General features: G+C 38.3%; 1 protein-coding gene across 1 annotated transcript; it reads left to right on the top strand.

Moving 5' to 3' along the window:
- Positions 1–1,073: 1,073 nt before the first annotated feature.
- LOC110450577 (bone morphogenetic protein 10-like) lies at positions 1,074–25,187 on the top strand. The gene is made up of 3 exons (XM_021498177.1): positions 1,074–2,355; positions 13,189–13,856; positions 24,498–25,187. The coding sequence occupies exons 1-3, from the start codon at positions 1,962–1,964 to the stop codon at positions 24,729–24,731; spliced, it is 1,296 nt and encodes a 431-aa protein (XP_021353852.1). The 5' UTR covers positions 1,074–1,961; the 3' UTR covers positions 24,732–25,187.
- The last annotated feature ends 805 nt before the right edge of the window (positions 25,188–25,992 follow it).

Raw genomic sequence — 25,992 nt, 5'->3', positions numbered from 1 at the left:
AAGGCAAAATCTTGACTATCTAATATTTTAGTTCTGTATTTAGTTTCAGTCTACGTTATCAAAATATGACGATATTCTAATTTGACTGTCATTCGACGTCACTATTGCGTAATAAAACGTCGTTAAGGAACAACTGAGATACTTGAGTGACATTTAGTTAGATGTGTTTGGAGGAAGAGAATAACCTTACAAAAACACAGTCAATGTTCCGGAATTTCAGTTTTTAATTATGATTTAATAACTTTTGTTCTTTATTTTTTCTAGGTTTAAGCTATTCAACGATTTTTGTCGTCAACGTTAAGCACACATTTAGTTTAACTTTACACTTGTTTAAGAACGCAATTATTCCAAATGTTATCTAACAATAAATTGACTTCGATGCGAGAGATGTTTACAAATGAAAATAAATATGTTGAGAATAAACGTTATGTTATACCAATGATTAATTCGACTTTTATGATAGCTATCTTTATAAATTCTCAAAATAGAGACTTTCGTGCAGTCCTATTTAATATACAAATTGGCAACTTAAACGATGATCATTTTGGGCGTCGCATGAATAAAAATACCATCGAACCACGAATACGTTTGGCTACACCGAGGTTAGTCACACGTTAAGTGTTAAGGCGCGCTAACAAAGCATGTATAGCTATTCACTATCTTCCCACAGGTGCAGACATATCCATTACCCTAAGTCCTCAATAAGCATTTAAATCAATGCAATTACAGTTAAAATAATTTCAACATTTCTCTGAAGTATTAGTCGTAATTAAATCCGGAACCGCAGATGTTGCTCTGGGACATAACAGAATTATACGCCATGTCAGGGCAGTGCCCAGATAAATGGAGGTGTATAACGACCTTTGTGACGAGAAAATCCACGCTCCCTACAAACTGTTCACGTAGATGTTTAATTGAATACAACTGTTTTAAACTACTGGCAAGCTCGTGTTCCGTCTCAAATTGTGCAGAACATCAACAGAACTAGCGCTGAGATGTGGTATCAGGTTACACTGATACTTGGACGCTGTCCCTTTTCCGAGAGAAGGTTACTTGTGGAGGTGGTATTGAGCTATCGTGTTTCCCGGAAAGTGTGAGTGTACTTCCGGGAGATATTGTGGGAGTATATCGCCTTTGTCTTTTGACCGATCCGTAACACGAGCCAAGAAACGTCATCAGTAAGTACGTGACATTGGTAGTGTTAACATTGTTGTGTTTTTGAAATTCCCTTTTCAGCAGTGTAAGAATTCACAAGGTAGGCCCAATGCAGTGATAAATCAAATGGATGATGGTTGAAACGTGTAGAAATGTCAAGCATGTGACCGTTTATCACGCGTACCGTTGCGCACCGACAGCCAGGTGAGGGCAAGTTGTGTACAGTGTGCACCAAACGGGGCAATCTCAGAAGCATTGGAAAAGGTGTGTAGTAGATGCCAACAACTATTTTCTGAGGAAGAAAAGAAATGGGCTGCGAGATAAGCGGGGTGGAACACTATCATGTCAGATACGCGTGGAGCAGGGACTATCCCTCCTGCCACGTGCCGCTTGGCCAATATGGATTTCACAGCCAGTCGTAAAAAAACGCAATAAAATAAAAATGTTAATTGAACACTATGTTTACAGACATGTTAACAAGACCTAGGTGTCATCTGGTTACCGTCATAGGATGACGGGGCGCAGGAAAACCCCCGGAAAAAGCTATTAGTTAATTCTAGAATAATGTGACACATCGGAGAAAGGTTTACTCAACAATGGTATATAATCAAGGTTTACAATGTCCAACTCCACGGAGATACTGGGTGTGCTCGGCCTAGGCTTACTAGCCATGTTCTCAGAAGATGGGTGACAGCGTTGGTGAGGTTCGCTGATAAAAGCGGTTGTAATTATCATTGTCTTACATAGTGTTAGTAGGATATACCAGGGCTGTAAATAAGGTTGGCGCCACCCTATCTCAACAGACGATGAAGGCCAATGTAGTAATCCCTCCTTTCATTCTTGTGCATATTTTGCTACTTAAGGCAACAGAGTGCCGATCTGTGCTGTCTGTAGACCTACCCCGGGGTTCGGAACATCTTACGAGGACACGCCGTGACGATATCGACGACGATTATGAGGAGTACGACGATTCATTGGATATTGTGTCAACGCCGTTAACTGCTGACGATATGCGGCAGTTTATTTTACCCGGTATCTTACCGTTGTCTCCGGAACCCGAGGATTCAATTCAACTCGCGGACCTCTCTAACCAAGCCCCGGAATATATGATGGAGCTGTATAAACAATATTCCTCCAGACGACTCGCCAGTCCGGAGTCGGCAATCGTCCGGAGTTTCACCAACATCAATCAGGACGAAGGTAGGATAACTTTTATTTTCGCTTTGAGGTATTTCTCTATGCATTATTTGAAACTTTATAAATATTTTCCGTTTGGTACATTAGGCAAGCTGTGTTACATCATTTGTCTGGGATCGCACGCTATCATTGCTATAGAATGGCGATCCCAGTTTTATTTCCTTCACCCTCGAGATAACGCAATGATTATTCCCGATAAAAATAAAATTAAAAGAAAAACAAGCAGGCGGATAGTGGATTGGTAGAGACGTTTTTTTAGTATGTTTTGTCAACCGTCAGCATGTGCGCTTTTTTCTGCCTTGCTCTGTTTGTGGATGCGAGGTCGATTTGATTGACGGCTGGTGTGATAGACGTGTTCACTTGAGTGTAAAATAATCCCTAAATCAAACCATTTTCCTGTGAAGCAAATGACATAGCATGTGTAGTGTTAACTCTTAAACCTATTTCTGGTACATCTGTCTATCGGAGGAACCGCATATGATATGAGCCCCAAACAGTAGAAACCTTCGCGAAACTTTGAAATACCGAATAAGACCGATGCATTTACATTGATTTGATTGTTGTTGGAAACTTTGTTTCACGCAGCATTGGGATGGAATTGGTACTCACAGTACATAGGTAACAAATCCAATCGAGCACCTGCGTAACATATCTGATCGTATTCCTGAAATTCATAACATGAAACAACGGTCTATCTTATACAAGAGAAGAAACATGAATAGGTTCACCAAGAGAATTTTGGAAATTTATGTTTTATTTCGGTAAATATTTATAGTTTAGATACTGGCTTCATTCTAATGAGAGTGAAATCTACTATTTACCTTAATATAAATGGAATGGGACTCGTGTTGGAACACAAATGTTCTATTAGAGTATATAAGTGGTACACACCATCCAACGTCCACACATCAAACGAACAAAACTTCCCTTCTAGGCGACGCCAGCTTCGTAAAAACCAACGAACATGAATGAGGGTTTACAGGGTAAAAACCTTTTCCACCAAGGAGGTGTAATTGGGTCTGAAGTCCTAGCAACCTAAACTGCGCCTTTTTAACGTTTGACTGTCAGTAAGTGTTTCTAGGTTTATATTTAAGTTTAAACGCACCCGGAACATGCTCGTCTTGCCACTGTTAGTGAAATGATGAATGAAGAAACGTAACGTGTCTGATAGACAGTTTACAGCCTTTTTAAACCACCAATTATCTTTCGTTTTGTCAGTTTGTGTTGAACAGGTGAGAGACGATATTCTTCCAACATTTTACAAGGGAAGTGACGATAGTAATTAGTAGTGACACGTATATAGCTCTTGCGTACTGAAAAAAATCACCTGACACAAGCGGCAGACATTTTTGTACATCATACAACATCAGTTTAATCTTTGTCGGAGAATGACACACTTGGCAGTATGTCACTAGTAGATTTACAGGGAAGTAATAATTACAAAGAATCACTCTACAAAATGACGGACCTGAATTATAGACAAACTTGGAATATAGATAGACTGGGATTACACATATACCTAGATTATAGACAAACCTAGCCTGTTATAGACAGACCTGGAAATTGACAGACCTGAATTATAGACAGACCGGAATTACAGATAACCTTGGATTATAGTTAGACCTGGGTTATAGACAGACCTGGGTTATAGACAGACTTGAGTTATAAACAGACCTGGATTATAAACTGACCTGGGTTATAGACAGACCTGGGTTATAGACAGACCTGGGTTATAGACAGACCTAGGTTATAGACATACCTGGGTTATATACAGTCTGGGATATAGACAGACCTGGGTTATATACAGACTTCATTATAAACAGTTCCGGGTTATAGACAGACCTGGGTAATAGACAGTCTGTGTTATATACAGACTTCATTATAGAAAGACCCGAGTTATAGACAGACCTGGGTTATAGACAGACCTGGGTTATAGACAGACTTACATTAAAGACAGACCTGGGTTATAGACAAATCTTGGTTATAGACAGACTTGAGTTATAGACAGACTTGGTTTATAGACAGACCTACATTAAAGACCGACCTCGATAATACACAAACCAGGTTTATATACATACTGAGTTATAGACAGACCTGGGTTATAGACAGTCTGTGTTATATACAGACTTCATTATAGACAGAACTACATTAAAGACAGACCTGGGTTATAGACAGACCTGGGCTATGGACAGAACTTGGTTATAGACTAATAAAATCTTTTACCTGTAACTGAGCGAGATCGGGTCATCTCGGTCGACGGTTAAGATTCTGTAACAAAATCCCAACCGAGTCGTAAGCCGAGGTTGGAATGTTACAGAATCTTAGCCCGAGACTGAGATAACTCGATCTCGCTCAGTAACAGGTATTTTTTTTTTCTCTCTCACCTTTTAGCTCGAAATGAACTATTCAATTTTGCTAAAAGCTACAAGTATTCCGCCTTGGGCCTCAACGGATAATGACCTCTTCACTTCTAAAGCTACATTTGAATGCTTCCGCGTAAAACTGTAGACCGTCCTTACATAGATTACAACGTATTCCACAGTGTAGATTATATTTTATCTACAATATCATATATCTAACAACATCAAAACTATACATATAACGGCAAAACAGAACATTTATAATGCAAAGTGCCAATTTCAAGCAGTTAACGCTTGGATGAATACATCGCAGTGTAAAAATTCCGCGAAATGTCACGTAAAGGTACAAGACAGATCGGACGAGAAAGAAAAATATAGCATGGGGTATGACTTGGGATATCTCTGTCTGAGGTGCGAGAAAGACCTGGGTTATAGACGGACGTACATTATAGACAGACCTGGATAACATACAAACCATGGTTATATACATTATGGGTTAAAGACAGACCTGGGTTATAGACAGACCTGGGTTATATACAGACCTGGGTTATAGACAGACCTGGGTTATATACAGACTACATTAAAGACAGACTTGGGTTATAGACAGTCTTGGATTTAGACAGACTTACATTATAGACAGACTTGGATAATATACAAACCAGGGTTATATACATTATGGGTTATAGACAGACCTGGGTTATAGACAGTCTGGGTTATAGTCAAACTTCCTTATAGACAGACCTGGGTTATAGACAGACCTGGGTTATAGACAGACCTGGGTTATATACAGACTACATTATAGACAGACTTGGGTTATAGATAGTCTTGGTTTTAGACAGACTTGCATTATAGACAGACTTGGATAATATACAAACCAGGGTTATAAACATTATGGGTTATAGACAGACCTGGGTTATAGACATACCTTGGTTATATACAGACTACATTATAGACAGACTTGGGTTATAGATAGTCTTGGTTTTAGACAGACTTGCATTATAGACAGACTTGGATAATATACAAACCAGGGTTATAAACATTATGGGTTATAGACAGACCTGGGTTATAGACATACCTTGGTTATATACAGACTACATTATAGACAGACTTGGGTTATAGATAGTCTTGGTTTTAGACAGACTTGCATTATAGACAGACTTGGATAATATACAAACCAGGGTTATAAACATTATGGGTTATAGACAGACCTGGGTTATAGACATACCTTGGTTATATACAGACTACATTATAGACAGACTTGGGTTATAGATAGTCTTGGTTTTAGACAGACTTGCATTATAGACTGACAGGCCTTGTTTATACCCAGCTGCAGCTGAATCGTGTTTATTCATAATGATGACAAGGAAGTGCACATTTCTAAATGAAGATTTATCTCTGACCAAATCTCAGCAAAGAGAAATTTGAATTTATTTTAAGTACTTATCTGATTTCTATTTTGATAAATCATGTTTTGATTACAGAGCAACAAACAATAAGCTACTCTTTCCAAAATCCTGTTTGTGTTTGAGAATTGAAAAGCTACTTATACTATAGTAATATAAATGTACAATGAACAATTGCAATTGAAAGCCGCTGTCTTAAAACGGGGGATTGATAATTATATTAATATGTCATGTTACAAAGACACATGCTCAATATACGCGCACAATTCTACTGAAGGATTGACTAACAACTGTAGACATAATGATATATAAAGCCTCGGTCAGCAAATAAAGATTAGGTACTATACACCATAGGGTGAGCATAACAGACTAAACGGGAAATTGAGATTATTCTACACAGCGTATAGCGGGAACAGCAGACAAAGCGAGTAATTGAGAGAGTTCTACACACCGTATGGCGGGAACAGCAGACAAAGCGGGTAATTGAGACAGTTCTACACACCGTATAGCGGGAGCAGCAGACAAAGCGGGTACTTAAGAGGGTTCTTCATACCGTATAGCGGGAACAACAGACAAAACGATACTTGAGTGAGTTCTTCATACCGTATTACGGGAGCAGCAGACAAAGCGGGTAATTGAGAGAGTTCTACACACCGTATGGCGGGAACAACAGACAAAGCGGGTAATTGAGAGAGTTCTTCATACCGTATAGCGGGCACAACAGACAAAGCGAGTACTTGAGTGGGTTCTTCATACCGTATAGCGGGAGCAGCAGACAAAGCGGGTAATTGAGAGGGTTCTACACACCGTATAGCGGGAGCAGCAGACAAAGCGGGTACTTGAGTGGGTTCTTCATACCGTATAGCGGATACAACAGACAAAGCGAGTACTTGAGTGAGTTCTTCATACCGTATTACTGGAGCAGCAGACAAAGCGGGTAATTGAGAGAGTCCTACACACCGTATGGCGGGAACAACAGACAAAGCGGGGAATTGATAGAGTTCTTCATACCGTATACCGGGAACAACAGACAAAGCGAGTACTTTAGAGGGTTCTTCATACCGTATAGCGGATACAACAGACAAAGCGAGTACTTGAGTGGGTTCTTCATACCGTATGGCGGGAAAAGCAGACAAAGCGGGGAATTGAGACAGTTCTACACACCGTATAGCGGGAGCAGCAGACAAAGCAGGTACTTGAGAGGGTTCTTCATACCGTATAGCGGGAACAACAGACAAAGCGGGGAATTGAGAGGGTTCTTCAAACCGTATAGCGGGGACAACAGACAAAGCGAGTACTTGAGAGGGTTCGTCATACCGTATAGCGGGAGCAGCAGACAAAGCAGGTACTTGAGAGGGGTCTTCATACCGTATAGCGGGGACAACAGACAAAGCGAGTACTTGAGTGGGTTCTTCATACCGTATAGTGGGAGCAGCAGACAAAGCGGGTAATTGAGAGAGTTCTACACTACGTATGGCGGGAACAGCAGACAAAGCGGGTAATTGAGAGAGTTCTACACTACGTATGGCGGGGACAGCAGACAAAGCGGGTAATTGAGAGGGTTTTTCATACCGTATAGCGGGAACAACAGACAAAGCGAGTACTCGAGAGGGTTCTTCATACCGTATAGCGGGAAAAACAGACAAAGCGAGTACTTGAGAGGGTTCTTCATCCCGTATAGCGGGAGCAGCAGACAAAGCAGGTACTTGAGAGGGTTCTTCATACCGTATCGCGGGAGCAACAGACAAAGCGAGTACTTGAGAGGGTTCTTCATACCGTATAGCGGGAGCAACAGACAAAGCGAGTACTTGAGAGAGTTCTACACACCGTATGGCGGGAACAGTAGACAAAGATGATAATTGAGCCCTTTTACTATAAAATCTTTGAAAGCAAAGATTTCCTTATTTTTCAAAGAATGTTTAGTACTCCTCACGGAATGAGGATCATTTTGTACGTAGAATTCACATGGCATTGGGGTTTAAGGCGTTGACGAGCAATTTCGTGGCGGTGTACTTTTTTAAAGACATTATTGGGGTTTTAGGAATAGTATGTTCTTATAGAATTATGGTAAAAATATGATGGAATAAAAATCTTAGAAGTATCCGCCTCGGTTAATACCTTTTTTAAGGTTCATATCACATCAAATACTTATCATCACAAAAGTCCTTAACCGTTTTATTAAGCTCAAAATGCTGTTTCTAATTGGATCGGTTGGTTTATCATGTGTACTGCTGTATTTTACCACAGGTACAGCGCGGCTAAGTTAAACAATCGTGTTGACCAATACGATCTGTTTTTTAAAGTTAAGATATGACCAAACTTATTATAAACATCTTAAATGTTTATTAATCAAACAGCTGTTTGTTCACGGTCAAGTTGTAGGGGATTCTCCTCAAGACTTTGTCTCGATTTCATATTCACCTAAAAGCCGGTATACACGATTTTTTTTTATAAACTGACTACGTGGTTAGGATTTGTCTGACAGTATTTGAACACCGGTAAGGTGGCAGACGTGAGATCGACTCCCGGCGTAGGAAGTTTTGTCAACCTCTAAACTCGGCCCAGACAGATGTTGTTTATCTATCGTCAAGACAGTCCGAGAGAAACGTTGGGGAAGTCGCAAGTTTGCGTGGTTAGTCCTTCATTTATTCAATAGAATGTTTCTGAAACATACATGTCGCTATCAGCTTTGTTTACACCAACATATTCATTTATACGTTTAGTCACACAGAAGCTTACATTTCTGTGAAATGTTGGGTATTTATCATCAAAAACACATTCGTTGATTTCGCCAACATTGATACCTAATAGCAATTTTCGTTATGAGGTTAAATCTCGCCAATATTATTAGAAATACACGTTCCTATCGGTCAGTAAGAAAAACGCTCTAGAACGTAGTTTTAATTCTGAACAGACATAAGGGAATTACTTATTACTTATTGGTAAATTAGACGAAATGTAAGTATTTAATAGAATACAGATGTGAATTTTGCATTTCAAATACACGATAGCATTTACTACTCTTTTGCTTGACCTCATAATCCGCTTGAAATGTTTCAAGTACATGCTATAGATCTCGGGGAAACATGCACAGCTCATCTGTCTAGATAACGGTAATATCTTTTAATCATACCTCCATGTGGACAGGCAATTCATTTTACACTGTTCATTTTGTTTATATAATTAGCCAGATTTAAAGGGAGGTAATTAGAAATAGTAACAGACCCATGCGTATCCGTCAGGAATCCCTTAGCTGTGATTACGTGGAGACAGTGTGATATGTAGTTTGCTGTTGACTGATGTTCTATCTCGGTGTTAATCACTGAAATCCAGATCAAATGGAGACCTGGGAGGTACAGCCGATGTCGGCAGCATCAGATATTAAGACCTATTCGACAAATTGAAGGAAGAGTGTCGCATGCTCATTTGAAATACATAGGCCTGTTTTTGTACAGCAGATGGGTCGTTCAAACGCCAACTGCACTAGTTTGGCCTTCCCGAACGAGCTCTCCGTTGCCGATAAGCCGATATGTTCGGGAATGTTGTCAAGTTTGAAACAAATAACTGGCGATTCCTAAATACTCTACCATCCCACAGCGTCTGCTCTTTATATGCCTTTTATTGGTGAGGCTGGACAATAAACCCCGAAGTATGTAGTAATTACGTAGAATTATGGTAAAAATCCCAGCTTATCATCTACATAGCATTACATCTGACAGTACAGCATAAAAGACTTTGTGACCTTCCCGATAGCGCGCCGACCCCTCGACACTACAAACAGCGCCACGGCTATTGACGCGAAAGTTTGGCACTGGAACGATACACTCCTGATAGCAGGAGTAAGTTGAAACAGACAAATTGACTAGTAATGTCCAAACTTTAATCCCAGCTCCTATTTCACAACACTTATAGACAACGCATTCTCAATTTTACGACATTTAAAGTACCAGCGTTTGGACCTATAACCTTGTCGGAGTTCTTCGACACAATTGTGCGTAATTAAATAGGAAACCATCTTTGCATGGTCAAAAAAACCCACTCTTACAATAAAGCAGTCTTAAAATCCCATGACACACACAATTTTATGCTCATTTTGCTCTTATTTCCCTTTGCTGATGTTTAATAAAGCATAGCAATCCCAGTGAATTTTACATCGGATTGTGCGTGCTACGCGAGACATAACATGTATCCCTGATGCTAGGCACACAGAACCTTTCTTAACTCATTATTTGTTTCAATATTTGAACACCCATTGTCATTGCATTTCAAATGATACGTTCAATTGTTCCTGATATTAATGTTATTTCAATATGTTTTATGCTTGTTCCTCTAATATTTGGCGCTCTTCACACTTGTGTAGTCTGTTAATAACTAGTGCAATACATGATAGATACTATCTATTAAACGCTAACTGCGGAGCACACGAGTGAATATATACATCCGCGCAATAAATGAGTGCTTTTTGATTCGTTAGAAAACAAGTGTGTGGTCTTGCTTTTATCACATACCTTCCGTATTTGGTAGATTGCTTTTATCACATACCTTCCTTATTTGGTAGAGATCGATACAAAGATTTTATAAACTTTGATTTTTTTTGAAAATACCGGGAACTTTTTATTTTGCCATGACAAGGGGGTTCCCATAAAAAGTAGTTCTGGCTAGTAGGTAAATACAACATCCCGTATTGCACATGTGCAATACAGAACGTTGTATTTCATGGTCTGAAAATTGCTTGTATTACTATAACAAGATTCAACAGGCATGTGATAAATGATAAATACTATCACAGTTTGTGTTAAATATACATACTATGTAGATCGTAGCGCGTGTCGATACGCTGGGTAGATATTCGACCCTATCCAGGGCGCGTCTGCTGATGTACTTCAGCTGCTATGAGCTGCCATGCTCTTTCCTGATCAGCAATTGCAGTTCATCCAATTCAAAGGCGCTTATTCCAGTGCCCTACGGAAGCAACGCTCGTTTGCGAAAAGTCATACTTATCGCAAGCTCTGTTGATTTCCTGTCGGACATTTTCCATTCGTTCGTCATGCTCTTCAAGTGTTGTTCCGAAAATTTCGTCAATCTTACGGACTACCCCAGATACATTTTCAAGTAGGTTGTGAATTCTCTCAAATGTACAGGTGCCCAGGAAATACACAACAGCAGACGTTTAAAGTAACAGTTAATGTAAATAATTAGTATTGTCAGCAGTCTTCAGGATTTTTTCAACGACACCTGCCAATGTTCTGAGTTAGTGTCGGCCTTGAGAAGACCTTATTTCTTGTCAATCGGTGTAGAGTTTACTCTGCACTTGGGAGTTGTGTCTGCTCCATGCAAACCGATTTCTTCAAATAAGATATGTACACAACACATAGGCAGTCCAATCTCTCTGGGATACCAATGTGAGCTCTCCAATTATCAACAGGGAAATTAACATTTCATCCTTCCACCCATCAAGTTTGTTCATGACCTTGTACGGAAATGGCGGTTTTTAATGCTAAAACACATCGTTTAATCTTGACCTATGTACCGGCCTTTGTACCTGTCTTAAAGTTCCCGAACACATTTATGTTGTTCTGTTCTGGTCCGGGTAGGATTCTAGCAATGATTTGTATAACCCTTCATTTCGTTATAAACACCCTCGGGTATGGCGGTAACATCCAATGTTTATCAAAGATTTGATCGGTGAAGAAGACCTTTCGGTTTTTACTAAAACTCTAAATGCTTGATTTCATGGTCTAGGTTATTTCTTAATATCCTCCTCACCAGAAACTCTGAGCATAGATTTTGTTTATCGTAGTTCAAGTTCAATCCAGGTTTTTTCACATGGTGTCCCTTCCAGTAATATGTCTCACATTTGGGGTCTTCAGCATGAGAACTGTATTTGTGATGGTACCAAAATCTCTGACATGATTGATTATATGTGGACTGAGACTACTATGTCTTACGGTTACCCGAGTAAATCTCATATTACTTACGCTATCTCGGGTTTATGTTGATTAAAGTCCCTTTTCTGATGCCGAAATATTGCGTAACACTATTGAAAAGTCCTAACCACAGTATTCTGTTGCTTCTAAATTTCTTAGGCTTTCCTCATCTGCATGACTGCCTGACACAAGGCCCTTTGAAGTTTCTGTGATTATGCCATCGATCCGGTCGCGAATAGTTTCTGACTTGAGATCTCCATTATAACAATGCTCAACCAGTGAGTACACTGCCGCGATGAAACATTCTGTGATCTCATTCATAAGCTACGAATATCTTGCTCTCTCGAAAAATATTTTAGACCTTATTCCCTTAAAATCACTTGCAATTATTTGATAGTTTTTTAGAGTCGTCTTCTGTTAATCTAAACGATTTAAGAATGTTCAGAATAAGACAAACTTAGCCTTTAAGAATTCATAATGTCTTCGTCTTTATTGTGTAAGTAAATTAATTTTACTTGTAAGGTAACATATTTTACTTGTAAGTAACATATATTAAAACTAGTTCTGCCTTAGTCCTAAATCAGTTTGACCAGTTTCGGTTTGGCAGAATTAAAATTATCCGGGTCTTAGACCGGTGGTTCATCATTTGGCCTTTGGGATTTCGGTGTATGCTACGTCGTTGTCTAAAACGGGCATAGGTAAAATACTCCGTGGTCTCTGTGGAAGTATTCAAGGGATCCAGCGCTATAGTGAGCTTAACACTCATAGTAGTGTACACGTAACCATCTTGAAACACAAGCCCAGAATATGTCACTGAAAAGTTTGATTTTGTCTTTCAGACCGATTTTAATTTTTAACAGTGGGCAATATTTTTCTCAATATTAAATGAAGCTATAACTTTTACGAAATCTACATTTGACGCTCTTATTAGAATAACAAAAATCCATATACATTTCGGCTACTGAAATAGGAGGTAAGGGTTGTCCAATTCAAAACATCTAAAGGAGAAGGGTCGATCTACCGACTCGATTGACAAAACAAATAATGTCTTCCTTATCAGAGTTAGGTAAGATACTATTTTACTTTAAAACTATAAAACTTTCTTGCTAGCAGACTTATTAAATGCTTGTTTGTTGTTTATTTCAGAGACAGTTGGAAGTACAACGTTTACGGAGCGCCAATCCAGAGTACACACAATGATTTTCAATATCACCAGTTTATCTATGGAGGAAGTGGTAGACTTGGCGGAACTCAGACTCTTTACCTTGGTGGAGAAGGACCGCAACGCGTATATAGGTGTCGACAGGAAGGTGTCTGTGTTTGAGGTTATCCCCTCAAATGACCAGCCGTATAAACTCATCAACTCCAAACATATATACGGACGCAACAGCAACTGGGAGACGTTTGACGTCACTTCCGCAGTTAAACGATGGGTGCGTGATATTAATTCAGTGCAAATATTAGAAATTAGAATAGAAAACGTATTTCATAGTGTTAGTTACGGAGAGATGGATATTGACGCTCGCCCGAAAACTAGGACGGAGCCGTTGTTGGTTGTGTTCTCCAGCGAATACAGTAAGAACAAACTTCACATGAAGGAGAGACACGAAATGGTCACACATGAAATGGACTCGTTTGATTTCATGGGAGATCTCAATGATACACAAACTAACCAATCAGAATCGAACACATTACAACATCGTTTCAAACGGAGGTCAAACAAGAAGGGGACGGTGTGCCGACGGCGCCCTCTATACATCCAGTTTAGTGATATAGACTGGGATAGATGGATTATCGCCCCTCAGGGCTATCAGGTACGTCATCAACTTCCCATACAAAAAATGGACAAATTAACTATAATGTGTAAGCTTTGACGTTAACATAAAAAGAAAACACAGCAATATATAAATACCACAACCAACAGAGAAATATACAATATACACATTACTCATTACTGTTCTTGTTCTCATTCACATATCCTGTTTACTTTTTACATTCACAATCGTGTCACAAATACTGGTTATCTCTGTCCCATCTCTGTAAAGTTGGCAGACGGAGGTACAGACATGCTATCGAAACAAGTGAGACGTAATTTGAAAAACACGACACTACTACCAAGAACATATTTTTGTTAGTTGGCTACACTTCAACAGAATTGTAATTCCCAACACTTCTATTGAAAATCAGTGTAGCAACAGGGACTATCTGTACATCAGTTATAATTGGTAAGGTTTATTTATTCTTATAAAATACACATATCATGTAGGTTTTGCTGAGAAGAAATCACATCCTCGTTCGATCTTTTTATTTCAGATTAGATGTTTATTGTTTTGTACGGAGCATTAGAGCCACGTAGAAAATAATACATGTCTTTGGTAACAAAGCATTTCGGGATAGAATCTCATGCTTTCTCCGAACGTTTGGTAAAAGCCGCCACAGACTTCTCTAGCTCAATGTCTTGATATTTCTCTATAGCATGCGACTAATGGTCAACCCCTTGATAACTAAGCTCTTTTAGAAATATCAGTGCTTAAATTTACTTTCGTATCTAAGGCAGAAATACCCTACCATTTCATGTTGGAATGGTTGTACTTTCCGATAACGTTTTCAAGCCATTTGATTTTGTATTTTTATACGATGTCGGCTACAGGAAAAATAGGGATGCCATTAAGATTGTGTAAGTTTACTTGGTTAACTAAAGACAATATGAGTGTCATTTGGTTTTATAGTTTTTACTGGGTTGGCTAAAGACAATATTGTTCATGATTTTGTTGCCATTCGGTTTCGACCATTTTTGGTTTGGAGAACGAGCTGTCACTTGTTATTTTCGTAGGTAGTGTATTCATTGTAGTTTCTTGTCAATTGTAGATATCGTTGATACACGTCACTTAACATGATTATGATATACCAAGGTTAATCAAGACACATGTTTCTTCCAGTAAAATGTTGCGTAAAGGACCATCATATACTTACCACTATATAACCCACGTGTTGGAACCAACCTATATTTCCAACTATATAACACACGTGGTGGACCAACCTAACCTATATTTACCACTATATAACCCACGTGGGGGACCAACCTATATTTACCACAATATAACACACGTGGTGGACCGACCTATACTTACCACTATATAACACACGTGGAGGACCACCATATACTTACCACAATATAACCCACGTGTTGGACCAACCTTTATATACCACTATATAACACCAGTGGTGGACCAACCTAACCTAAACTTACCACTATATAACACACGTGGGGGACCAACCTTTTTTTACTACTATATAACACACGTGGTGGACCGACCTATACTTACCACTATATAACACACGTGGAGGGCCACCATATACTTACCACAATATAACCCACGTGTTGGACCAACCTATATATAACACTAGTGGTGGACCAACCTAACCTAAACTTACCACTATATAACCCACGTGTTGGATCAACCTATATATACCACTATATAACACACGTGGTGGACCAACCTAACCTAAACTTACCACTATATAACACATGTGGGGGACCAACCTATATTTACCACTATATAACACTAGTGGTGGACCAACCTATACTTACCACTACATAACACGTGGTGGACCAACCTATACTTACCATTAAATAACACACGTGGGCCAACCTATATTTACCATTAAATAACACACGTGGGCCAACCTATATTTACCACTATATAACACACGTGGAGGACCAACCTATACTTACCACTATATAACACGTGGTGGACCAACCTATACTTACCACTATATAACACGCATGGTGGACCAACCTAACCTATACTTAACACTATATAACATGCGTGGTGAACCAACCGATACTTACTACTATATAATACGCGTGGAGGGCCACCATATTCTTAACACAATATAACCCACGTGTTGGACCAACCTAACCTAGACTTATCACTATATAACACGCGTGGTGGACCAGCTTAACCTATACTTACCACTATATAACACGCGTGGTGGACCAACCTATACTTACCAGTTTATAACACGCGTGGTGAACCAACCTATACTTGCCATTATATAACACGTGGTGGACCAACATATATTTACCACTATATAACCCACGTGGTGGACCAACCTAACCTATACTTACCACTATATAACAGACGTGGTGGAACAAACTATGTTTACCAATATATAACAACTGGTGGACTAACCTATACTTACCACTATATGACACGCGTGGTGAACCAACCTAACCGATACTTAACTCTATATAACACATATGGGAGACCAAACCATACTTATCACTATATAACACACGTGGTGGACCAACCTAACCTATACTTACCACTATATAAACCACGTGGGGAACCAACCTATATTTACCACAATATAACACACGTGGTGGACCGACCTATACTTACAACTATATAACACACGTGGAGGACCACCATATACTTACCACAATATAACCCACGTGTTGGACCAACCTAAATATAACACTAGTGGTGGACCAACCTAACCTAAACTTACCACTATATAACACGTGTGGTGGACCAACTTATACTAACCACTATATAACACGCGTGGTGGACCAACCTATATTTACCACTATATAACAGACGTGGTGGCCCAACCTATATTTACCACTATATAACACACGTGGTGGACCAACCTATACTTACCACTGTTTAACACACATGGTGGACCGACCTATACTTACCACTGTTTAACACACGTGGAGGACCGACATTGACCAACCTATACTAACCACTATATAACACGCGTGGTGGACCAACCTATATTTGCCACTATATAACAGACGTGGTGGACCGACCTATACTTACCATTATATAATACGTGGTGGACCGACCTTGACCGACCTATACTTACCACTGTTTAACACACCTGGAGGACCAACCTATACTTACCACTATTCAACACACGTGAAGGACCTACTAATTACCGTTTGTAACCTAGTTTACATGGTTGCATTTAAATCTGCTACAAGTCGATGCTTTGTCTCGTTAAACTCACAGGGATAACTTTTGTCGACGTTCGTCTTGACAACGTTGCATTACTTTGTTCTGAATAGAGACTTAATCAGGAAAAAAAGGTTGGAGAATTTTAAAAAGGAAGTTTATATAAAAAGTGCAAAGTTTTACGTTTCTTTTTCGAGCCAGGTGTAATTTAGTTTGGCATTCTTGTTATTTACCTTGAGTAAAGTGCATGTTATGAATACACGCGTACAGTAAACTGTCTCATTAAATCTGTGATGAGCGGGTAACTGGACGTCGTGACCTACAAATACCTAACAGATACTGCAACATAAACAAATACTCTATGTAAAGGTTAGCGTTCTTTTAACAAATTCGATATCAGAGAAAGTCTACCTCTGTGTTTGAGACTAAATAATATTATTAGGCTATATGATAATATAGTCTGTAAAAACTTTACTCGATCACTTGAAATGTTTCAGTATGCTGATTTTAGATCACGCGACCATTGATGTTGACTATGGCATTATGCTGGTTTAACTAGCAATGGCGACAGTCTTATTAGAAAATGAAAAATAAATATTTGCCCAAACGTTCTTGCATAGTCAGGTTAGGAATTTAGGAAACAGCAATAACAGGATCACCAATCCAAATGAGCTAGAGATGACAATACACAGCAATAACAGGATCACCAATCCAAATGAGCTAGAGATTACAATACACAGCAATAACAGGATCACCAATCCAAATGAGCTAGAGATGACAATACACAGCAATAACAGGATCACCAATCCAAATGAACAAGAGATGACAATAAACAGCAATATTAACAGGATCACCAATCCAAATGAGCTAGAGATGACAATACACAGCAATATTAACAGGATCACCAATCCAAATGAGCTAGAGATGACAATAAACAGCAATAACAGGATCACCAATCCAGGTAAGAAAGAGATGACAATAAACAACAATAACAGGATCACCAATCCAGATAAGCTATAGATGACAATTAACAACAATGAGCAGGATCACCAATCCAAATAAGAAAGAGATGACAATAAACAACAATAACAGGATCACCAATCCAGATAAGCTATAGGTGACAATTAACAACAATGAGCAGGATCTCCAATCCAAATAAGATCGAGATGACAATTAACAACAATGAGCAGGATCACCAATCCAAATAAGAAAGAGATGACAATAAACAACAATGAGCAGGATCACCAATCCAAATAAGCTTGATATGACAATAAACAACAGTATTTGAATACTATTCTTCAAATGTTAAATCGATATCTTTTAGGTGCCATTGAAATATTGTTATCTATCGTCTGTCTAATAAATTTCTTACGGCGGAGTCAAAGTCAGAAACACAATACCGTTGTCTAATAAATTTCTTACGGCAGAGTCAAAGTCACAATACCGTTGTCGCACTTCATTTGAAACTCGTAACACTTTTGAAATCGTGGTGAAAAGTTTATGGATAATGTGTACTGTGATTCTTCTGAAGTTTTTTAACCGTAAATGACAAATAAACATGTACGGTCCGTGATTAAGTTGACACGTTTTCTAGATGAAACTCTTTACAACTGGAAAATTTTAACATCGAGAAGAAAGTTGAATTTACATATGTAAGTTTTAATATTGTGTAAGAAAATAACTTTACATCTGACATAGCGATTGTTCTAAACTTATAACTTTACATTTGAAAATAGCGTCTTTCAAGAAATAATAACTTTACATCTGTTAAAATTGACTCTACTGAAATAATAACTTTACATCTGTAAAAAGTGACATTGCTGAATTAATACCTTACATCTGTAAAAAGTGACATTACTGAATTAATACTTTACATCTGTAAAAAGTGACTTTTCTGAAATGATATTTTCATATTTCGAAATATTGACTTCACCGAAATAATATCATCCATCTGGAAAAAGTGACTTTTCTGAAATGATATTTTCACATTTCGAAATATTGACTTCACCGAAATAATAATTTTATATCTGGAAATAGTGACTTTTCTGCTATAATATTTTCACATCTGGAAATAATGACTTTACACCTATACTTTTTATATAAGTAAGAGAGAAGACTTTACATCCATATAATGGCTTTTACATAATATCTTAAATTTTGTAGACTGATGACTCTATACTTTGTTTTACACCTGATGCACGGAAATACGACTCAACACAAGCACATGGAGTATTGATTTCTTATTTTGAATTGTATAACCAGTTCATGGTAGTCCAACCGAGAAGCCGGTTAACGGTGTCTTTGTTTATATAAACACAATAATGATATATGAGTTGCCAATCACTTACTATGACGACCTAACAATGTCTTCAATGCAGGTAGAATTATTTCAGGCAAAACTAGTTAATTGGTCCACATGTCACATTTCTCAAGACAATTCTAACAACAGTCACCGGAATAGCTACGACATGCACAAAGTCAATGAGAAGGGAACACTAGAATATTAATACCGAGGAAAGAAAGTAAACTTTTATGTGTAATATAGAATTGTGTTGTGAGAATACCATTATTGTACTGTATTCAATTTATAACTATCAGAGAATCCGACCAGAGTAGTCTACGCTATTTTTAATTGCAAAATACTACCGCTTTACTTACCGGTGTGTTCCACTTTGGGGGTAAAAGTTTGCTGTTTAAAACACGTTCAGAGAATTAAATATGTTTTGATTTACATACCTGGGCAGGTAACTGCCGAAATCGAAATATAATACTTTGCCGCAATTATCAGCAATACCGTGATGTAACACACATTGATAAAATCACATGGTGAATCAACAGTTTTACAAATACCTTGCCAAATTCCGACAACACATCCTGGCGAACGTTCGAGGCAGCTTCAGGAGAGTCGCGAATTTACCCAATCAATTAGTCGTTTAGAGGAGATAACATGTAACGCACGCCCTACATACAGCACACGGGCCTTACATGCTTCCGAGCACGATGTAAATATACACTCATATATTTTATGAACTGTACTTATTAACTCGAAATAAAACACATCATATTCGTTCATTGGAATAGCTGACTGTCATATCAACTTTTTCATTCCATTTTTTTCTTCTATATTTAGGTGCCAAATTTGATATGGTTTATATGTTGGGTTTAGAACTCGTATCATTGCCTTAATCAATTTCGTTAAAGTTCACGGTATCTGCGAACAGCGGGAATGTTATTGACGTACGTCCTATATATAAGTATTTGATTTAAGATATGTATATGCCTGACGTCCGGACATTGTGTGCCCACCCTATGCGGCGACTCACGTCCTCCCTATGGGGGAGATTGGACAGGAGTCCCGGGCAAATGTTCACTTACATACCGCGCCTTCCACAGTAATCATCTAAGGAACATCTACAGATCTGTAGAAAAATAACACAAATTTTCTCTCTGCCATAATTTTATAATATATGGTGAGCGTATCTAGAGTGATTATCTTAGCTATCTAGGTATAACTGATGTGTTCCGGGGCTATCGATACTGCGGCTACCTCACACCCAACTCTGGAATCCCTCTCCACACACCAGGCCAGACAATTTTCATATCTTTGGGAAATAAATATTTAATATTATCTTCCTATAGAAAACACATTTCTTTCCCGGTAGGAAGGGCTGGACTATTTGTATTTATCAATAATGAACGGAGCTGTCGGTTTAGCTAACGAGCCCCGCCTCGCTGTTCCAATCACTGATGCTGCTTTCTATAATTTATTGTCATATTCAGTTTTGATAATGTAATCGCCTCCTGAGGCTACAGTGTACTTGCTATGATTGAAGTAATTTTGGTTGTTTAAATAGCATACAGACCGACTTATTTGCCACTCTTTGCCCTGGTGTATTCACAACACTGACTTTGGTACACACACTTATTTACTTCCATGTCTTTGCCCTGATCTACTCAAAAGTTGTTTTTGTAACATGCAACCCTATTAAGTTCCCACTCTTTTCCCTAGTATACTCACAGCGCTGGTATAGTAACATGCAACCCTACTAAGTTCCCATTCTTTTCCCTAGTATACTCACAGCGCTGGGATAGAAACATGCAGCCCTATTAAGTTCCCATTCTTTTCCCTAGTATGCTCACAGCGCTGGTATAGTAACATGCAACCCTATTAGGTTCCCACTCTTTCCCCTAGTATGCTCACAGCGCTGGTATAGTAACATGCAGCCCTATTAAGTTCCCGCTCTTTTCCCTAGTAAACTTACAGCGCTGGTATAGTAACATGCAGCCCTATTAAGTTCCCACTCTCTTCCCTAGTATACTCACAGCGCTGGTATAGTAACATGCAGCCCTATTAGGTTCCCACTCTTTCCCCTAGTATACTCACAGCGCTGGTATAGTAACATGCAACCCTATTAGGTTCCCACTCTTTCCCCTAGTATACTCACAGCGCTGGTATAGTAACATGCAACCCTATTAAGTTCCCATTCTTTTCCCTAGTATACTCACATCGCTGGTATAGTAACATGCAGCCCTATTAAATTCCCATTCTTTTCCCTAGTATACTCACAGAGCTGGTATTGTAACATGCAGCCCTTTAAAGTTCCCATTCTTTTCCCTAGTATACTCACATCGCTGGTATAGTAACATGCAGCCCTATTAAATTCCCATTCTTTTCCCTAGTATACTCACAGCGCTGGGATAGAAACATGCAGCCCTATTAAGTTCCCATTCTTTTCCCTAGTATACTCACAGAGCTGGTATTGTAACATGCAGCCCTATTAAGTTCCCATTCTTTTCCCTAGTATACTCACAGCGCTGGTATAGTAACATGCAGCCCTATTAAGTTCCCGCTCTTTTCCCTAGTAAACTTACAGCGCTGGTATAGTAACATGCAGCCCTATTAAGTTCCCACTCTTCCCCCCAATCCACTCCCTATACTGTTTCAATTTCAAGGTTTTCAGGAAAAATGTTTCTTTTTTCTGTAGGCAATGGCGTTTATGTTTTGGTGTCTGCAGAATCAATTTTGTTTTTCAATTTATCACGATAAAATCTTTTAGAAAAACTGCATAACGATGACAGTCTATGAGCAATGAGGATATGGAATATTTAAATAAAGAAAATGCAGCAAAGCTGCTGGACACCATTTTTTTTTTTATGAAAACGACTTACTGACAGTCCAACAAACACGAGGGAACAGATCTTGCATACTTGAATCTATTTATTTATAATTATATATATTGTTAATGGCATTATTTTGTCGTTCAGAATATTCAGTTCACGCTCAATATCCTTACATTTTGCACTTTTGGCACTTAATAATTGTCCCACAGCACGCAAATGTACAGTTTCAACTGCACGTATAGGCCTAACGTTAAATGTCAACGATTTGGTAATAACGCCATCTTCTGAGAGAGAGAAGCCGGGACATGAAGATGATTTACATAAAAATATCTTTTATACCTTTTGTCAAAATTGCAGCGATTTTTGCAAATATTTCTTTTGACAATGTACCTATTTGACTATTTTGGATAAAACGCCAACCGTCTTCTAGGTTAAAGCGTCAATTGTAGCCCTCGCCCCTTTGAACAGTAGTTGTTACTTCTCGAGGCGAAGACACATTTTGCCACAACGTTGGTTTTTTGGCTGTTATCACATTCGCTTTATACAAATGAAATAAATATATCGTATTGAACGGGAAAACCATGACATTTTCTATTTCTTGCATTTTTTCACGTCATGAGGCGCAAATATTGCTTCATCAGAAAAGCGCGAGAATGTGTAACGTAGTTTTTGACGCCAAATTATAATGACGTCACGCTTAACAACAATACAGAGCGCCATTTTGAATGGGTTTTCATTGCAATTTTGCTGTTTGCTAGTATTACATGTATCTGTTAAGATTTCCGGACAAAAATGATATTAATTGTGTAGATATGTAAAAACAATAATGTATGCTGCAAATGTTGACAACACAACCACTTAGTCTGCCGTCACTTCATCTAAACTTGAAACTGAAAAATCTACGCAGAGAATATAATGTACCGTTCAGATTGGACAATACTAAGAGTGACGTTTTTACTTGCGAATATATAATATTTCGTTTATCTTCACCGCATTAAACATATGTGTTTATCAGATGGAGAATTCATGATATTTCACTAGAAAACAGTACTAAATACCGATACCGTAAGGTTTACCATCATATTTTTGTAGACAGTATGCGGCCTCAATTTCCCAGAAGGCTTTCACGCATGGGGAAGCACCGGAAGTGGACAAAGTGTTTACAGACCAAACCCCGACGGCGCTTTGCGCCGCTTGGAGGGTTTGATTTTTTTTTATTATCGTCTGTAGAGATATGAGAGGATAAGCCATTTATGATCCTTCAGGAGGGGGATTTCCTACCAGAAAACAATACATATGCAATGGGATAATAATCCAATGAGATATTTAATCGGAACCATCATTATGATAGCATAAATATTCACATATCAAACACTGATAACATACAAATGGAATGGGTTTATGTACATCTCCCGGAAAGACGTCAGCATTTATATTCACGATAAGTTTTGGCTGTTTCTCTTCTCTATCGTAAATTGCTATATGAAAGACATCACGGCTATTATCTCATTATTAACCTGTCAATAAATACCACCAGAGAAACAAAAAAAGAAAACACGTGCCAAAATGATAGTAATTATTTCTTTACTTACTATGATCATATATTCCGTCTTTGCGTATTGCAGAGTTATCCTCTCTAGTGAGCAGGTATTGATTCTTACGTCATTGGTTTGTGTGAGAAAATTACGTCGTTTTCTCAAAAGTTGATGACGTTACTCTCACAAACAAATGACGTAACAATCAATACCTGCTCACAAGTGCAGATAACTCTGCAATACGAAAAGACGGAATATATCTCTCACGTAACTGTTGAGAAGCACACAGCTTGTACACGTTACATTAACAACAGTCAACTTGTACAATTTACAACCGATGGGGATGAGATATTAAAGCTTGTCACATTGTCTCATATATGTTGTATTTCAACATTTAAAATAAATAACAATTAAAACGTTGACATTTATGCTTTGAAATATCGTAAAAAAGTTAGGAAACCTTTGTGTTCATGTTTATACCTTTTCAATGTCGTTATTTATTCAATGTTAACATGATGATATTTTTTACTTTTTCAGGTCTACCATTTATTTTTATGTTAACATAATGATATTGTTTACTTTTTCAGGTCTTCCATTTATTTTTATGTTAACATACTGATATTGTTTACTTTTTCAGGCCTACCATTTATTTTTATGTTTAACATAATGATATTGTCTACTTTTTCAGGCCTACCATTTATTTTTATGTTAACATAATGATATTTTTTACTTTTTCAGGTCTTCCATTTATTTTTATGTTAACATAATGATATTGTTTACTTTTTCAGGCCTACCATTTATTTGTATGTTAACATGATGATATTGTATTTTTCAGGCCTACCAGTGTGTCGGCAAGTGTTATTTCCCATTCAGTGACTACCTGTCTCCTACGAAACACTCTATAATACAGACCCTCCTCAACTCTAAAAACCCTAAAAAGGCCAGTAGAGCGTGTTGTGTTCCCACAAAGCTGGACCCTATATCTATCCTGTATGTGGATGAACTTGGAGTGGTGACGTTTAAATATCAATACGACGGAATGGTAGTTAAAGAGTGTGGCTGTAGGTAACATCAAAGAACATGTTATGTATAAAGGATCATGGCTTTGGTTACCAAAGTCTTCATTTAGAAAGATTTCGTTTTGCCTTAAGGGTCGTTACCTCAAATGTCCAGAGCGAAGGTTTAATGATAGTAATATAACAGTCTTCAATGTGAGGATTTTGTATTGTAAGTATGTTCAGAGGTATAAATGGTTATATTTTGAACTTCATTCAAGATTAGTGTCTCTCAATAGTACACTTTATGACTAAATCAGATGTTGTTCTGGAGAACTGGGTAATCGTGTTTTTTACAGACCAAGCAAAGCATTATTATATTACAAGCGATAGGTGAAAATACACCATCTTGATTAATGTTCTAATTGTACCCGACCCTGATTTCTGTCACACACGATAAGTTTAGGGTACCCGACCCTGATTTCTGTCACACACGATAAGTTGAGGGTACCCGACCCTGATTTCTGTCACACACGATAAGTTGAGGGTACCCGACCCTGATTTCTGTCACACACGATAAGTTTAGGGTCCCCGACCCTGATTTCTGTCACACACGATAAGTTGAGGGTACCCGACCCTGATTTCTGTCACACACGATACGTTTAGGGTACCCGACCTTGATTTCTGTCACACACGATACGTTTAGGGTACCCGACACCGATTTCTGTTACACACGATACGTTTAGGGTACCCGACCCTGATTTCTGTTCACAAGGTTTCGATTCAGTGAGCTTTGCCAAATTAGGGCGAAACAGATGATTATCCTATAACCTTGCCCTAATGTTTTCGAGCTTAGCAAAGCTCGCTGAATTGAAATCTTGTGGACATGTTTCATTGATCACATAAGAATATTCATTTAAATATTTATATCCATCTTAAGTCTTTTTTAGTACATATCTTAAGAAATTTGCCTCGTATGTTTGCAAATATTTATTGTGATACAAATGTATTTATTTAATAGTAACATTGAACACATTTGAAACAATACAGGTGGTTGTTATGGATGTTAAAGCAATGGTAGATTTAGCTAAAGAAAGCGCATCTGTAAAAGGTGTTATACACGACAGCGTATTGATAACAATGGTCTCCGTTGTTCACATGCATGTTTGCTTTAATGCAATCAGGATCCACTATATCCGTTTACCAGCGCTTGTTGTCTGTGTTTATGCCAGCCGTTTTATCAGTTCTGTGTTTATATGTTTTATTTTATGTAAACTATAAACAGGTGGTTTTCGATTTCCTGTCGTTTACTTGTGTAGGTGTTGCTCTGTTTCC

The sequence above is a fragment of the Mizuhopecten yessoensis genome, unplaced genomic scaffold, assembly GCF_002113885.1.
Source record: "Mizuhopecten yessoensis strain PY_sf001 unplaced genomic scaffold, ASM211388v2 scaffold5325, whole genome shotgun sequence".
NCBI lineage: Eukaryota > Metazoa > Mollusca > Bivalvia > Pectinida > Pectinidae > Mizuhopecten > Mizuhopecten yessoensis.
This window is presented reverse-complemented; position numbering and strand designations above follow the sequence as displayed.

Excerpts from the sequence above, each read along its gene's own strand:
- LOC110450577 (XM_021498177.1), top strand. The coding sequence starts at position 1,962 with ATGAAGGCCAATGTAGTAATCCCTCCTTTCATTCTTGTGCATATTTTG. Across the intron at positions 2,356-13,188 it reads CAACATCAATCAGGACGAAG|AGACAGTTGGAAGTACAACG; the intron begins GTAGGATAACTT and ends TGTTTATTTCAG. Across the intron at positions 13,857-24,497 it reads TCGCCCCTCAGGGCTATCAG|GCCTACCAGTGTGTCGGCAA; the intron begins GTACGTCATCAA and ends TGTATTTTTCAG.